Source organism: Strix aluco, chromosome 6, assembly GCF_031877795.1.
Source record: "Strix aluco isolate bStrAlu1 chromosome 6, bStrAlu1.hap1, whole genome shotgun sequence".
In the NCBI taxonomy this organism is placed as follows: Eukaryota; Metazoa; Chordata; class Aves; order Strigiformes; family Strigidae; genus Strix; species Strix aluco.
Window position 1 is genome coordinate 40997392 of NC_133936.1, and position 16651 is coordinate 41014042.

Consider the following 16651-nt stretch of genomic DNA (forward strand, 5'->3'; position numbering starts at 1 on the left):
TGCTGTAGGGGTTTTGGGAGTGGAGGAAGACACTGTGTTCACACTCTTTGGACTAGGTGGCTGCTACTGTTACGGTGTGCATAGGTTAAGTATTTGATGATAACCCTGTGCTGTTACTTTAATCTTTATAGTGACAGATATTTTGTGTTACATGGTATCCGTTATGTTCTTTTATTTCACTATTTTCCTTGTTTTTTCTTTTCTAGATGAGGGCTATTACCAAGGTGGAAAGTTTCAGTTTGAAATTGAAGTTCCTGATGCCTACAATATGGTGGTGAGTATTTGCCATTAATCTAATAGTTGTCATTTTAGATTTCCTTTCCAGGTAATAGGACTTCAGAGGAACCTGGCATTAAGACTAAGAAAGCATCTTCTGTGGCTAAAATATCATGGGTTTGTAGAAAAATCTTGGTTGCCTGGAGTTTCTGGAGGTAGTTGGGGTAGTGTTACAAGTTGGATTTGGTTGCTCAAGGCTTGGGCCAGTTGGCATTTCAAAACCTCTTAGGATGGAGATTCCACTACCTCTCTGGGCCTCTGTTCCAATGTTTAGTTACCTTTGTTGTGGATTTTTTCCCGATATCAGGTCAGAATTTCCCTTTTTGCAGCTTGTCTATGGCCTCTCCTCTATATCCTCCCATTAGATGGTTGTAGACAGCAGTAGGGTCACCACCTTCAGCCTTCTGTTCTCCAGACTGGAACAAATGCAGGTCCCTCAACTCTCCTTGTACTGCTTGTGCTCCAGTCTCATCACCATCTCGATGACTGTCTATGGGGCTCACTCCAGTTTGTCAATATATGTGGTACGAGGGAGTTCAAAATGGGACACAGTAATTCTGGAGACAGTGTCATGAGTCCCAGGGAGTGGGAAGAATAATTTCTCTGGCTGTTCTTTTGTGGTCCAGTGTTTGCAACCAAACAGCCTTGAGGCTTTTATTGCCTCAATGATACTATGCCTGAAAGAAAAAAAAATTAAAAAAATCTGCAACTGTCTGGCAGAAGCTGCTTGGAAGCTCAGAGGAGTCAGACCTCAGAGTCTCTCTCTGGCTGAGGTTCCACTCTTATCTGTTCTCTCCTGTTAATTATTCTTGAGACCTGCAGTTAATGATTGTTCTTACAAAAAATGATATATCTAAGAAAAAGAACAAAACAGGTGAACAGAAGGGAACATTTTTTTGTTTTTTAGTTTCTCTGGGGCCTTTAAACTTGTGCTTATAGTTCTGCTGTTGGACTTAGGTGCTTAATCCCTTTTGAGGACGTGTAGTGGAGGACATGGAAAGCACAGATACGGTGACAAGTGGCCTCCTTTAGCACACTCCGCCAGTCCTACTGGTTGTTTCCTAGGCTGTTCAGTTAAATATCTTTAAAAAATAACAATTGCAATGGTTATTAAGCAAACAGCTTTTCAGAGGACCTACAAATGATTGCAGTATGTAGATAAATAGAGAGTTCCAGACAGCTTTGCCTTTCAGGAGTGAGAAATGGTAGTATTTCATTATTGTACTTTACTAAAATTTCAGGACTTTGCAAGGGAGGGGAGGTGCAATTACAATAAAAATAACTTCAGACATTTTTTTCAGAGCTTAGCTGTCAAAAGAGCAAGATTGACTCCAAAAATGGCAAACAATTGAGGCACATCTCGTTCTCAGGAATTACACCTGCCATTCTGTGTCCCGGTAGTTTGATACGTAAGGAAATTAGACTCATTTGAGTTGCAATATTTGCATTTAGGTATATGAGTTGCAGGAAGAAGGAAGCCTCACTTTGTTCTAGTTTGAATGGTTTTGATAATTTTCCTTGCTTTTGTAACTTTTTTCCAAGCCTTCTACTTTCTGTTTTCTTACTTTTGGTGTTGGTAGTTCAGAGCTCTTCTCTGAGAGGCTGAAGAATATGTAGGGGAGGATACTAGAGAAATGTTTCCGGGAAGACCTTTGGCTTTTATGTTCAGATGCACCAAGCCTAAATTCAGCATCATATACGTGTAGCAGTTGCAGTCACAGCATTGTTTATATACAAATACGAAGGACGTGCAGTGGTCTGGAGTTTAATAGCTTGAATTCCCAGACCAAGCTTGGAGAATGGAGAACTACTGCTAGTAGTGTAGAAAGGTTATGTTTCTGAAACTGGAGAAGTTGGGTCTGCGTTCCAGAAGATGCCCTCACAAGTTTCCTAGAATTTCTTTATAGTCTACGCATACATGGGACATACACTATATCTTACAAAAAAACTCATGCTTGTGGAGGACTATAGCACTTATAAAAGAACTTTGAATTTTCTTCCTTTTTTTGATAGTTGTGCTTTCCTTTCATAGTAATATTATTCAAGGATTATCTGCTCAAGCTATTTTTTTTTTTTAAGTGTTTAGGTTCCTGGCTGTCTTTATTGATATGGTATCTAAACCACCTACATGTGCTAATAATGTTTGCAGTTGTATGATTTTGGTTGTGGTTTTTAAGTTCTCCTAACCTCACCAAAGAATTTCATACTATAATACAGGCCTCTTTTACTAGTGTGTGTAAGGCTATGCACACACTATAAAGACAAAAGGGGTCATTTAAGGTTGACTACATCCTTGTTGTAACTTGAATAAATTGTGCCATTGCATACCTGAGAAACACGGCCCTCAGTATAAAGGGGGAAACCCTGTCATGTTCTCTGCTGTCTAATTTTTAAGTCGTCTTCAGTAGTAGCAGTTTAAGCACTGTGGCAGTGCTGGGCACAGGGGAACATACACGATCTATACTCATATTAATTTCTTAAATTTTTGTGTTTAAAATGTTCACCTAAACAACACTGCTGCAGGAAAGTATTGGTTAACAGGAGAGCTGAATGTTAATTTTGATCTGGGGTTTTTTGATTCTCAATTGCTATAATTAAAAAAAAAATCTTCTGGTTTGTTATGGTTCCCTGCTCAGCACCAGCAGAAAATCTACAGCAAATGTTAATTAGATACTTTTAAATTCTGAGCACCTCTTGTTCAATACAAAAGTAAAAAGTTTGCCTTTTGTGCAGTTTAGAAAAAAATGCAGTAGGTTGAATGCTGGATTATGGTCAGGTTATTAATGAAAATGTATATGTTCACAAATATTGAGATAATTATGCTGACGACATGGTTTGTTTTCTGCCAGGCAGAATAAGACTGAAACAAGTGATGGCAGTGTATTTAATAGAGCTTTTCAGACCTCCCGGTGCTCTTTCAGCCCATAAGCAAGATTGGGATATCACATCTGCAGCAAGCTCCTTGAAGGAGTGCTGAACATGTTTGTGTTGGGAGTAAAAATACCAGACAAGACTGGCAAATCATTAGAGCCCTGCCCCATAGCCTGAATTCATTTTCTAGCCTATCTTTTTAGCCTGCAGAAAAAAAGAACATCTGTTTTTAAAGCTACAACATGAATACTTTATAGTATAGTTTCTGTAATGGCATCCTTTAATTTCTGTAGCGTGCTGTTGCCAAAATCCTGTGTGTTTGGTGCTACTTGGGGGAATTTTTTTTTTAGCCCTTCATCTCTCATAAGCAAGCATTCAGCTTCTGCTCTGGGAAGAAAAAAAGCAGATGCGTAGAACGGTGGCATAGTGGAAGAGTAAGGGTATATAATTAAAAAGGAAAAACTTGGATGATTTTGTATTGTGAACTGCAGCCATGGCATACTACTCTGCGCAGGGATAAAGCATTGGAGACTGATTCGTAAAGTAGTGGCTCTGTGAATACAGAGAAGTAATGTATCCTCGTGCTTTAGGTGTGACTGACTAGGATGTGCACTGATGTTTGGTACCTGGGCTATAAACTTCCTTAGTGCAGATTCAAGAGCCTAAAATGTGGGAGGGATGCCTTGCAGCATGGATGCTTTGGAGCAAGTGCTATTGTGAAGTGCTGCCTCTTGCTTGTGAACAGAGCACACAGCTGGCCAGGGCTTAATCAGACTTCTATACCATTTTGCTGCTGTACTAAGTATTGGAAATGTTTATTATGATTATCTGTAAGGCAATAAAATATTACAAGGTTTCTCCCATTGTATCCATAATTAACTGAACGTATTTAAGCTGTTGGAGATGTGCATCTGAGCTTGAGAACTGGGAAGGTTTCCTATTTTTAATCATCTGTTGGAGGCACGAGGATGGTTCAGACAGATTTGTGCTAGGGTGCTAGTAGTAATTTGTGTCACCCCCCCTCTGGCAGGCCAGTGGGCTGCCTTTCACCCTGTGCTTTACAGAAATGCTGAAGAGAGGTAAGAGAGCTCACCACAGGCTTTTCCTAAAGCAGTGTGCTTCCCAAAGAGGGGAACTCTTCCAAGTGCTGCAGTTGTGCATTGTCATGTTGGCTAGTCCAATGATTGTTTTCATTGTTGCTGATTTAATCCTGTAATTGAGCAAGTATTGGTGTTGATTGCTGCTGAAACAAGCAATAATCAAGTGAAATGGACCTGATGGTACCTGTGGTCTGTAAACAATCTTTTTCCTACACTGCTGCCCTTTGAAGGCAAAGTGCAAGAAGTTGCATGCCTCAGTAGTCTTTTTGGGTTGGTTCAGTTAGCACACTAATGAGCACTTGACTCCACTTGGCTTAATTTTTTAATATTTACTCTCTGTAGTGTTCTCAGTTAAATTTTGATGCCTGATTAAGGCAGACCTGGGATCTTTTTTTTCTTTCTCAGTGTTAGTGTGAAACTACCACAAAGAACTCTTAACATTAAAAGTTATTGCTCACCCTTGAAACTTCCGCATTAGAAATGAGGCCAGAATGAGAAATTCTGTTCATCCTTTTTCTGAGGCCTCTGAGCAAGCAGTCAGGTGATGCTTCCTGCAGCCCGAAGGAAGGAAGTAGAGTTGGTTGTGCTCCCAAGGACACAAGCATATAAACACAGTCCTGAGCGGAAAGGCCTCTGCTTTCCAGGGACAGTTGGATTAAAAAACATCCTGAAAGAAGGACTTCATCCCCTACATGTCACAAAAATGTCTTCCAAAAGGAATTTGTATACATCAGATAATCTATGCACCTTCTGTAAGCATCTGATTTAGGCTGGCTGCTTTTTGGAGCCTTGGGAAAACCTGGCATTACATCTGCAGAATCCTCTGCTCGGATCCAGTCTCTTTTGTGCCATGACTTCCTTGATATTTTTTTTTTTTTAATAGCACTGTTTTAGGGGTATGCCATAGATGGAACCAGTAGGCTTGAGCTTTTAATGTTTTCTGGACTCAGTGTAGTTATCCCCATAAGTACTGTCCATTTTGTGAGTACCAAAAAAAAAACCCCAAACCCTCAAAAAAAAAAATTCATCCTGAGAGGCCTTTTTCCTTCTAAAGTTGATGCTAATCTGTGTGGAAAGATACTATAGTGAGAAAAGTAAGGATATTGATATTTAAATTTTAAGTTATTTTAGGGCATTAAAAGTCTTTGAAGATCAATGCTTAATTTTATCTGTTTGAATTGTTTTTTAAAAAGTTTCAATTTTTTTAATCAATTCTTCTGGAAAGATAGCTGCTAAAATATTAAAAGAAATGTCAGTCTCTACTAGTATAGGAGGGCTTCTTCCTGTCCCAGGCACGGTGTGGTATGTACCTGCTCCATGGTTCAAAACACTTCATATTTCATGATATTTGGGAAGAAAAATGGCTGATCCCTGCTTGCATATCCCTTCGTGTGTGAAATTGCCCTTAATACGTTGCATACTTTCCCACTGTACTGTTCTTTATATCCTTAGCTGGTGTGCAGAGTGAAGAAAAGACTTCTTTAACAATGTAATATATTATTTACCAGATAGCCTGTGGACTGTTTTCTTTGGTGGGGGGATATTGTGTCAGAACAGAAAGCAATTGATACTGATACAGATGTTGCAGAGGAATGAGGAGAAAACTGGAGCAGGGTTAGTTAATTCTGTAGCATTTGCTCAAAATACTATGTTGTTAGAAGTATTAAAATCTGTTGGTAAGCTGTCACTTGGCGTTTTAAAGTATTATTCTTGTTAGGACATAGGTTGTGCATTGAGGAGCTTTTGTGTAAACCAAACAGAAGTTTGTTAGCATTTGTGCTTACAAAACCTGCCAGGAGTGTTGCTGTCCCTACAGATACCAGAGGAAGCTGTGAAACAGCAAGCAAAACATTTAATGGTGTACAAGGCAAATGCCTTTAGCACTACGTGCTGCTGCCTGACCTCTGTCTCTGCAGCATCTGTTCCCCAAGCACTGCTTTTTTGGTTGACTGGCTGCACAGAAATAGAGGGCAGTGGGAGATGGGAGCAAATGTTTAAAATAAATCAGGTGACCAAGGGATTAATTGGTTTTTAAAATACTAATAAACAAGCTGCCTTCTTTTCTGGCTTGAGGTACAGCTGATGAAATAATGGTAGCTACAAGACTAGGGACCTGGTGCTTTAAGGAGTGGAACCTGATTAATAGTAGAGATCTGGTTTAATGTTCACATAAAACTAAACTGTCTGCCACTGCAAGCTGAGCCACGTTTGCAGCTCCCATGGTTCTGACATGTCATGATGCCACATTTCTGCTAGGAACCCCATCCCTTCTCTAGGGAAAAGGTTGTGAAGTCAAAAACTAGTTACAGGACAGATAAAACATATGTGTATTGGTACCCCTGTCACATTAGAGTGATTGGCTTGCCAAACTGATCAAGATCTGAAACTGTTAATTAAGTTCATTTATTGATTAGCACTTTATATCCAATCTCTCATTTGGTGAGAATAAGGGAAGGGAGAGAATATTTGCTGCTTTTAAAGAAATGAGGCAAACCTGAACTTGTTCTGCAAAACTTCCACCAAGACCGAAGTCCGTATATCTCAAATGCTTGCAACACTTTCTTGTACCATCTATATTCACTGATATGTTGAAGTGGACTGAGAATGGATGTGAAAGTCAGACGGTTTCCATTATCGAAACTAATGAGAGATCCTGAAAAATGGCTGCTTAGAAATGCAGAAGAAAATTAATCCATTTGCTGTTGTGACCCCCAGTTAAGGTTGGATCTACCTGTGCAGCTTTCAGTTTCTGAGGTGAAGGAAGAGTGTGAGCAATGAAATAAATGCATTTTGTAAGCTTTGCTGTGCAAAGTGTCAGAGGTATGATCTGGAAATGGTTGGAGGTATTCAAGTGAAACATCATCCCAAGGAAATCTTGTGTGGATTTGTTGGTCTAAGGAAGACTCAAAGATGGCTTGGAGCGAGCTCGAAGGAGAAGTTTTGTCTGAAGATAAATTTTATGGTAGTGCTACAGTTGTCCTGTCTGTCTAACAGAAGAAAAAGGAGGGAGAAAGAAAAGCTTTGTCTTACTGTCAGGAGTGGGCTTTTTTTCTAATTTTTTAGCAATGAAAAATACTTTGAAAGGATAAAGGAATTCTTTTGTTTCCATGATACAAAAAATGAGACTCCAGTTAATTCACTCTGAATGTAAGGATTTAGGGATTTTTTTCTTTACAAAGATTTAGTTTATATCAAGCTTTTTTTTTTTTTCCTACTCACCAATACATTCCCTGTTTGAAGGTGCATTTGGTAGAAAATTACGCTTTTATCCTGATCTACCGGCATGGAATAAATACTGCTGCTTTTCCTTTCTTGAGAACTAGACATAATCTTTCAAAACACTGTGAAGGTGTAACTAATGAAAAGTTGTGCTGTTAGAGAACTTCGAAGAACAGCATTTGTTTTGAAGGTAAAAAGCTTGGAGACTTTTTTCTACATGCCACTTAATTGTGAATGATGCTGTGATCCAGCACTGGGGTGGTCAGTGTCCCTTGAGTTATTGGACAAACATGAAATACGAGTGGAGAAAAGTCAACATCTACATTATGAATTGCAGATTTGTTGTGGTGATAGGTGTTTCTTCTTTTCATTCCAGACAGATACGTTATTGCTAGCTCAGTACATTGCATATTTTCATATCTCTTTTCCAAGGAGTCATAGTTAAAAAAATATTTTACTGAAAAGATAATTGGTAAGTTGAGAACAAAGCGATGAGACAAAACACATCGTGCTGCTATGCAAATACAGCTATTAGCTGTTTTGTCTCTTGACTGAAGACTTCATGGGAAGCAGCAGAGGAAAATAGCTCCACATCTATAATATGTGATTTAATTGAAGTTATGAAACGTACTGGTCTGTGCTGATGTATTCCAGTACACTTACTATAAGAAATCATCTGCTTGATTGAAAGCTGCAAATTGCAATTTGGAGAGCATGGATGGAACAACGTGCTGTTGCTAAGCTACCAGAATTTTTATGACCCGCTCTTTATTTACTTCACAAAACTAGAGCAAATGAGACTGTATTTTAAGAATCTGTATTTCAAAACCCACTATGCAATTCATAAATCTGGTATTCTTGACTGAAAAGAAGTTTGGTGGCTTTTTATATTAACGCCTTAAGTTTGGATATGATGCGCCTTCTTGATGCTTCTTGTGATACTTCCTATTCAATTGTGAACAGGAAGCTCTGCCTTAAAAGAAGATGTTCTTTTGTCTTAGTTATTATCATTGCATCCTGTGATGGTTTTTGACAAACCCCTGACTTAGATAAGCCTTGGGGGAAAACACTTAGTAGTTTTCCATTTTAAATTGTTGTCTTACTAGTTAAGTGTTAAGAAACTGAATGACACGCAATGTTTTCTTTCCCCTGAAGTAGACAGGAGAAGAGAGTAAATTTTCTTGGCTTTCTTGAAAGTTATGTTTTTCTAAGAAAAAGCCTAATACCAACCCAGCTTTTGTGAAGAGTTGGGAGAAACTAAAAGGACAGAGAAAGCTGGTGTAACTCCTGAAGGTGATATTATCAGAGTCTTTAACATACAAACATAGGCTCTGAATATCAAATATATTTGCCTTTTTCTGTTCTGTGACTTGTAACAGTGCTACAGTTTTATTTTAAATGATAACATCGTAACTTGTTTTCTCTCCTGGCAGCCTCCAAAGGTAAAATGCTTGACAAGAATCTGGCATCCGAACATTACAGAGACAGGAGAAATCTGCCTAAGGTAGCAACAGCATTCTGTTTTTTTTAACCTTGGCGGTTTGTCTGTGTGATAAAACATTCTATGTAATTTTCATGCTAGTATTTTTTTCAACAGATTCTGCAAATCACTGGTGTGTGACTCTAAGAACTTAGAAATCTACTGAAAGTATTGTTCCTGCTGTGCGCTAGACACCATGTAGAGCCTGGCTTTTCAGGTTCAGAATTAGTGTTTTGTTCTACTTGGGGTAAAAATGTAAACTCCAACCTAATTAAAACTTGGTTGTTTTTTTTCTCCCTCCATAAATGAATAGTCCTTAGGCCCTGAGAGGGCTTAAGGCTTTCCTTGTTCAATTGCCTGAATGTGTTAAGTGCTTGGAAAACATTTATATTTCAAAAAGGAAGTAAAAAGTGTTTCTTAAACTTGGACAGTAACTATTCTATAGTTGCCATTTGTTTATTTTAACACTTAATGTCTGCTGTAAGACACGTGTGCCAGCTAAAACAGAGTTGAGGGAGTCGTAAGTCAAGATATGAAGCCTGAAAGCTTTGCTTTACCAAGGTGAGAAGCTTATGTTGCTGGGTGGTTTTGCTTGATCCTAAATGTTTCCTCTTCAAAATCAGTTTCTGAAACTTTGTGTAATTTCAGTGTTTCATCATGAGTACCTGATGGTGAAATTGGTCAGAAACTATAAAGAAACAGAAGTGAGAAGCATGACTGTAATTTTTCAAGTTAGTGGGACATAAAAGAAAAAGTAGATGAAGCAGAAGCAATGAATATAAGTGAGATTGAAAGCTGTTTTGGAAACTCAAAGCAGTTACCACCTTGTGTAGCAAATTGTCGCTAAAGAAAAAAAGCTAAATTTTTCCTCTAGATTTAAAAATCATTTTAGTGCTGTGTTCAAGGTCCTGGTGAAAATGAAGTTTTCACAGAGCAATCTGTCACGCTTCATAGACAGGACAGGCTCATCAGCTGATAACAGCTAAAGAGCTGATATCTGTGCTTTTAGCCATAGTGGTCTGGTCCGTGCTTCTGGGAAGCTTGTATCATCAAAGGGTGATAGAAACCAGCCTGAGGAGGCTGCAGTATGTTGCTGCTGCTCGATAATGTCAGACTGCAGCAGGATTACAGGCATCGAGGGCTGGCGTCCATAGGTTTTTACCTCACTTGGGGATTGGAGGATTTAAAAGCACTGGAAAAACATACTAAATCCCCCGAGACTACCTAAAATTCTGGTTGTCCACAGTTATTTGGAGCTGTATGCTGGTGATGCAGGAAGATTGTTTTGGCAAATATGTATTGCTACTTTTAGCAAATTTGTCAGACCTGTGGTGTTTCTCAGTGCCACCTGGAACTGTTGCATTTTACACAGCTGAACTTTTCACTTGACATAGGGAGACTGATTTGAGGATTATGTTTTTACAGTTTAAATTCCACCAGAGTCCTTGTGGCTTAGTGGAGAAGGCTTAGACGCTTTGAGTCAAATAGTGCAAGGAAAGGAATAAGTGAGCTGTTTGGAACCAGGAAACAAGAAATACTAGACACAAAATGATAGCTAAAAGTTTAAGCTCTGACTACAGTGCAGCATCTTCTGAGGTTAAATAAAGCCTCACATTCTTGGATATTTCACTGTTTCTTATCTTTAAATGGTTTTAATTATGAAAGATGAACATAGTGTTGGAACATCATAATTCTAATGCAGTCATTTTTTCAACATCTACACTGAAACATCAGCTTTATTTGATTGTCAGATACTTTAACATACCAAACCTTTGAAATGTCTTACCGTTTAGATGGAAAAACTAAAATAACTTAGATTGCTTTATGCCTGTTATAGTGGAGAATACACTTATATATAGTACCTGCAATCAACTTATACAAGAGTCTTTACATTAAAATAGCTTCAGTTATTTTTAAAAGCAGAAAAAAAAATTATCAGTATTTTCCCCAATTGTCTTTTGCTAACCATACCTCACGCTATGGTATGTGTTGGTTTGATAATCATCCCTGAATTAAAACATCCCAAATGATTAAACTTGTAGTCAAATGTAATAGTTTTGGGCAGGAAAAGTATTGTTTCTCTGTGCTTTATGGATTGCAGTTACACTGGACCACATTAGTTAGGTCTGGACTGTAGTTGTGGATGTTCCCCCCACTGCACACGTAGATAGAAGACATTAAGAGACCTAGAAAGGACATGCTGGCTTACTACATAACACTAGTTGACTACTTTTTTGACAGTGTAATGCATGTCACAGACTGTTTTTCTTTTTCCCCCTATTGATGTGATACCTGAGATATTTTTTTTCCTTCTTGACCACTTAAATTTTTAGAAAAGTTTAATCACTTAAAAATTCCAGTGCTTTTCTGCTACGTGGTGAGGGGGTCAGTGTTGTTGGCTGTATCTTTTTTGTCAGGTGTTGTTAGTTAAGGTTTGATTGCTTCATGATGTGATATTAAAGGGTGCTGAATGAAGGAGTGTTTGAAGACTGATTAATTCTATCATCTAGTAGAGCTCAGTGTTGCAGTTTCTCCAGTTATAAAAGCTGATTAAGTTGATTGCTTGTTTCTGTTCCCCAGTGCTCTTCCCAGTCTCCTCAGCTGTGTCAGTGTGGAAACAAAAAGCTCTTTAGAAAGACTTCCTACACCAGTTGCTCCACTCATCCAGCCTATAGCATGGCCTCCAGAATGGTTGCACTGGTGGTGCTGGGTTGAGCAGGGAGGTGGGCAGCAGGAGGTGAGCAAGAGAATAACCCCTCTAATGTGTTTCTGCCAGCAGAGCGTTTCTGAAGTGGTTTTACAGCTTTTTAATTCAGACTTACCTTGAGTAGTACTTTCTGTTGGCAAAAGGAAGGCAGAAGTTTTTTTGGAACTGACATTTTATGTTGATAAATTTATTCATCCGAGATCTTTACGGAAAGCAGGTTTTCTCCAGGACTGATCTCCCATTACAGTAATTTTTAGTCACTTAAGCTGTAAATCATGTTAGCTGGAATTTCAGAAAGTTTTAAGCTTGCTAGATGTTTTTGCAAGGTCTCTTTAGGATGCTGTGTATTTAAAAAGAAAAAAATTCCTCAAAGCTTTTCTTCATGCGGGAATTACTCACAGAATGAGAAGATATTTGTGGAAACGACAGCTGAGCAGCTGGCTGGTCACGTCAGTGGCTGTTTTGGTTACTATAGCTTCAAAAATAGTGATTTTGCAGTCTTCCCATAGGAACTCAAGATATAAGGATTTGAAATCATGCTCTGAGAGGTTTCCTTAGGTACAAACACTAGTTGTTAAGGTGCAGTTATCAGTTACAGTCCCCTTATGACTGAGGACACGTTTGGCTTCTCTCAGACCCTACTACAGCTGAAGACAAAGCAAATGGAAATAGTGTTTTACTGTCCTTCCCTGCTCCTGATGAAGTTCCCTGCCTGACAAACTCCTGCTCGTGACACTGCGCTCCCCCTCCTGTCAGCCCTTCTGCTTCTTCCCCAAGGCATGCACTCACTCACCAACTTTAGTACTTTGAAATGCTGCCGAAATTGAACAGTTGGTTTACCCCTCTCTTTACTCTTGCAAATTAATTCTCAAGCATCGCAAGGGAAGCTTCTGAATGTTTACTCAATCTAAATAGTACTAGATGAGCTTTCTGGCACTCCTGTATGAGACAGCAAAGTCCTGGCAATTTTAGAATAGTCATTTCAAGTAAACAGGTTTTCCTGCCCATCAGGTGTCCTGAAACCCTGGTAGAACAGGTGGCTTTTGTCATCTGTGTGGCAGCTCGTGAAAGGCAGCTTCTTGAAGCACTGAGTGGGTGAGAAACTCTGCTGGTTGTGCCATTTGAGAAATTCCTAGTAGCCCAGCTCCTCTGTGGCAGCAGGACCCGTGGATGACAGGTCTTTGAACGGAAGCTACATGCCGATGCTTGTTCATCTACTAAACTAGTTCGTGATGTGTTTTGTGCATTTCTACTCATTCTGGTGTTCGTTCTGCTGTGTGTATGATGCTCTGAGAGCAGATCACCATTCTGAACTCTCTGTCAGTTATATCTAGGTCATCCCCATGGAGAGCATGAGATGCAGTTTCTGTAGACACTCTGTGCTGGGAAAAGGTTTTGATTAGGGGCCTAATGATCATCACAATCTGTAGGAAGAAAGAAGATGCTGCTCTAAAAATGAATTATATCAGCAAATGAGAAATATTAGGCAAAGGTACACCTATCTATCTACATTGCTTTTTTGCCAGAGCTCTGTGAGAGGTATGAGTGTCTCCTCTCAAGTCCTGGCTGCTGATGTCCCCAGCTGGAGATGTGCAGAGAGAGCTCTGCAGCTTTGGGAAGCTGGAAGGGTATTAATGAGGCTTAGCTGATGTGCTCGGGCACTTTGAGCTCTATCGGTGGACTTTTTTATGCTTGTTTTTGGTGTGTGTGTGTTAACATTCCTTACTCTTAAGTTCACAGTGAACTGTATGAAGAGGTAAAGGGGAGTACTGTAGCAGAAAGCAAGCAAGCTAAAAAGTCTGTTTACTCAAAACATGAAAATCCTGGCTCTTACCTGTTCAGTATTTTGGCTTTTACTTTTGTAATATGAACAAAAAATCACAGCCACGAGATATTATTTTTAATGTTCTTGAAATTAGTTTTGAACTGCACTAGTAGTAATAGCATATTTTTTTTTCTTTTTAAAGGCAGAGAAATGAGATTAGAAGCACAGTTAAGATGGAATGGTCTCGTTGAGTATGATTATCTTGTTCCTAGCCTCTCTACATTGAACAAGGAATAATGTTAATTGTGGTGTATTTCCTTGGATTAAAAACTCAGCGCATTCAATAAATAACTATATGGGTAGCCTGTATGGTCCAGTCATCTACTGTAATTTAAAAATGACTTAATACATGTCATCCTGAAAGTTGGTAAAACCTAATAGTTGAAGAGTATTTCACTTTAACCCTGTCGTTTCAGTATTAGAAACTGCTGGTGGTGATGAATTTTCATGTTTTGCTGTATGAGTTTTCGGTTTTAGATTACTTAAGAGGAAGATGTGATTGTGAAATGATGCTTCAGGGAGTTTTCTAGGTTTTCTCATTCAGACTATTAATTTTGCTTTCACGAATGTGAGCAAGACTTCAGCTCGTTTCTTAATTATGCTCTCATCTCCAATATTTTTACTTCTCATAACTGCTGATGTTTTGACCTGAAAGGAATACCTAACCAACTGAATACACCTCAATGATTTCAACTTGTAAATAAGTCAACAGCTTCACTGGACTTAATATGTAGTGTAATGCAGGTCATATAAAACTTCCGTACAGTATGTGTGTATATAGGAAAGTTGGTATCTTAATTATCTATATTAATATTCATACGTATTTATATTGACATTCAAAAGCATGTATTATAGTTTATAAGGAACTTTTTCCTCCTGTAAGCAATCTCTCTTGCCCAGAGTAGTCTTCATTATGATTTCCATCTGGGAATGTGTGGTGTTGAGTTTGTATGTAAAGCCTTAAAACATTCTGTGTGCAATCTAGCTCACCTGCTGGAAGAGGACTGGAGGACCCTGCTGCTAGGCTGTCCTGCGTTGTGTGTCCGCAGGGAGGCTCGAGATGCATCTGTTCATGTTATGGCTGTTGTTGAAGCTTCCTGAGCAGACAGGCCAAAACCATCTCACTTCCCTATTCCTGCTTTTAAGAAGCTGAAGTCCTCTCACAGAAGAGAGGATGATAATCCTCTTTCTTTCTAATTAGATATCCCACCAAAAATACCCTTTTTTGGATGGAAACGTACAGATTTGGTGAGAGGTCATTCTGTAAGCCTGTCTCATCACCAAAGGTGAACAGGTTCTAAACTGGAGCACATGTCTGTGCACTCAGGGAAAATAAAGGTTCAATGTCGAGACTGTCACAAGGATTTTTGTCACAATTATTTTGCTTGATGAAAATAATTCAGTTTTGTTGACAAAAATTGAACTCGGATCAGGAAATCTGTAATGACACTGTGTAGAATGTAATTTGAGGAAGGCATTGTCAATTTTTGTGCTTTAAAATCCCAGTACCAGATAATAGTGCAAGAGATCTGTAATTCCTATGGTGCAATTACTTCCAAAGTTCTTAATGTTTTCTGAGAAGATTTCTGACAAAGGTTGTTTAACTAGAAGTTGCACTGTATAATATGTGTGTCTTTTTTCCAGTTTATTGAGAGAACATTCAATTGATGGCACTGGCTGGGCTCCAACTAGAACATTAAAGGTACCATTTCCTTTTAGATACATACATCAAACTAGATATATCTTTTAAAATACTTCTGTGGAGTTGCAGTTTGCTCTAGAAACAACTAAATTTTTTGTCTTTCAACAAGTGTCAGTGGCAATACTGAAACTACAAGTACAGTGCTATCTGATTATAGAAATGTTTGCTAGTTTTAGCTTAGCTGTACAAATACTGCTTTGATCGATAAAACGTTTTGTAGAATGGTATGACTGCACGTGACCCTGAGAAACCATGCTCAGTAAGGGTGGTCTGCTTTTTTTTTTACCCAGGCGACAAATACAAGAACATGACGTGAGCAGAACTAACAATAATCCAGAACCCTCGTAACTTCCATTGTAATGATATTCCTGACAAACCAATAGTCCATCTTCCCCACCCTGCCAAGTTCCTCTGAGTTAGAGGAATTTGGAAAAGTGAAAGGCAAGTTGCATCAGGGAGAAACGCTATGTAGTACAGAATCAGTGTAGTTACTGCACTGTCTTGGACTCTGTTTCATCCCCGGTGTTCAAAGTGGGGAGCAGAGCATCTGCACTTAGGTACTGCATAAAGCAGGGCACTGCATAAAGTAGAGAACTAACTGCCTCTGTCCTTTAACCTTGCCTCAAACGTAATTTTACCTCAGTCACTAAAATATAATTGAAATCTGGCCCCATAAAATTGCTGGCAGTTGTGCCAGAAGTTGGTCCCACCACAGCTGGGCAGTGTTAACGAATTGAGAGTCATGGTTCTTGTATGATACTCTTGGGGAGATTGTCACAAAGGACATGTGTGTCAGCACCATGACTGCTCTTGTCTTGCTACGGGAAGTGGTTCATTATCCGTGTACTGTTACATGACCTTGCTGCCAGAAGAATCTTGCAGAGCACTGAGCAATAATCTCCCTTTTGCTTTTACCAGGAACCCTGCCCAAATTGACTCTTAAAGAATGTTAGTTACATTAGGTAGATAAAGGGAACACATGTAAGGTTCTTGTTTCTTTTCAAAAAGCAAATTGAAAACGAGTTTTATCTAATACTTGATTTCCTTTTTGGCACTATGTCTGCGATCTGTGACTTTCCTCATCTGTAAAATCACTTCATGAGCATCTGACTTCCTGAGAAGTGAAGCAAAATCAGTGTGTGTGTGTTTTGTGGGTTTTCTTAAACACCCTTTCCCTATTTTTTTTCATCAGCTAGTATGATTTCGGTTTGCCCCTTGTGTTTCTGTTTTCATAATGTTTTAAATCAAGATGCTGACTGGGTAATTAAGTTAACTGGTTCTGTTGCTGTCCCTGTATTTCATTCCCAGTGAAAGTTTTTGGACTACAAGTTTTAAGCTTCAGCCATCAGAAAATTAGTACACCAATACTGCAACTGGATAAGAATGTACATGTATTTTTATCTGTTCTCCTAGCTTTGTTCATGGTATCTTTCTTAAAGAGATTAAAATACTGCCGCATGTTAAGGCTATG

At 38.9% G+C, this 16651-nt stretch overlaps 1 protein-coding gene across 10 annotated transcripts in view; it reads left to right on the forward strand.

The window, feature by feature from the left end:
* UBE2F (ubiquitin conjugating enzyme E2 F (putative)) overlaps positions 1-16651 on the forward strand; it is an 88245-nt gene that overhangs the window by 22885 nt on the left and 48709 nt on the right. For all 10 annotated transcript variants that reach the window (XR_012623871.1, XM_074829766.1, XM_074829765.1 and 7 more), the window contains 3 exons: positions 207-274; positions 8900-8970; positions 15123-15180. Coding sequence is in view for 9 of the 10 variants with exons in the window: in XM_074829766.1 (XP_074685867.1) it covers positions 207-274; positions 8900-8970; positions 15123-15180 (197 nt within the window). In the remaining variant the exon portion in view is untranslated. The remainder of the gene's footprint in view (positions 1-206; positions 275-8899; positions 8971-15122; positions 15181-16651) is intronic.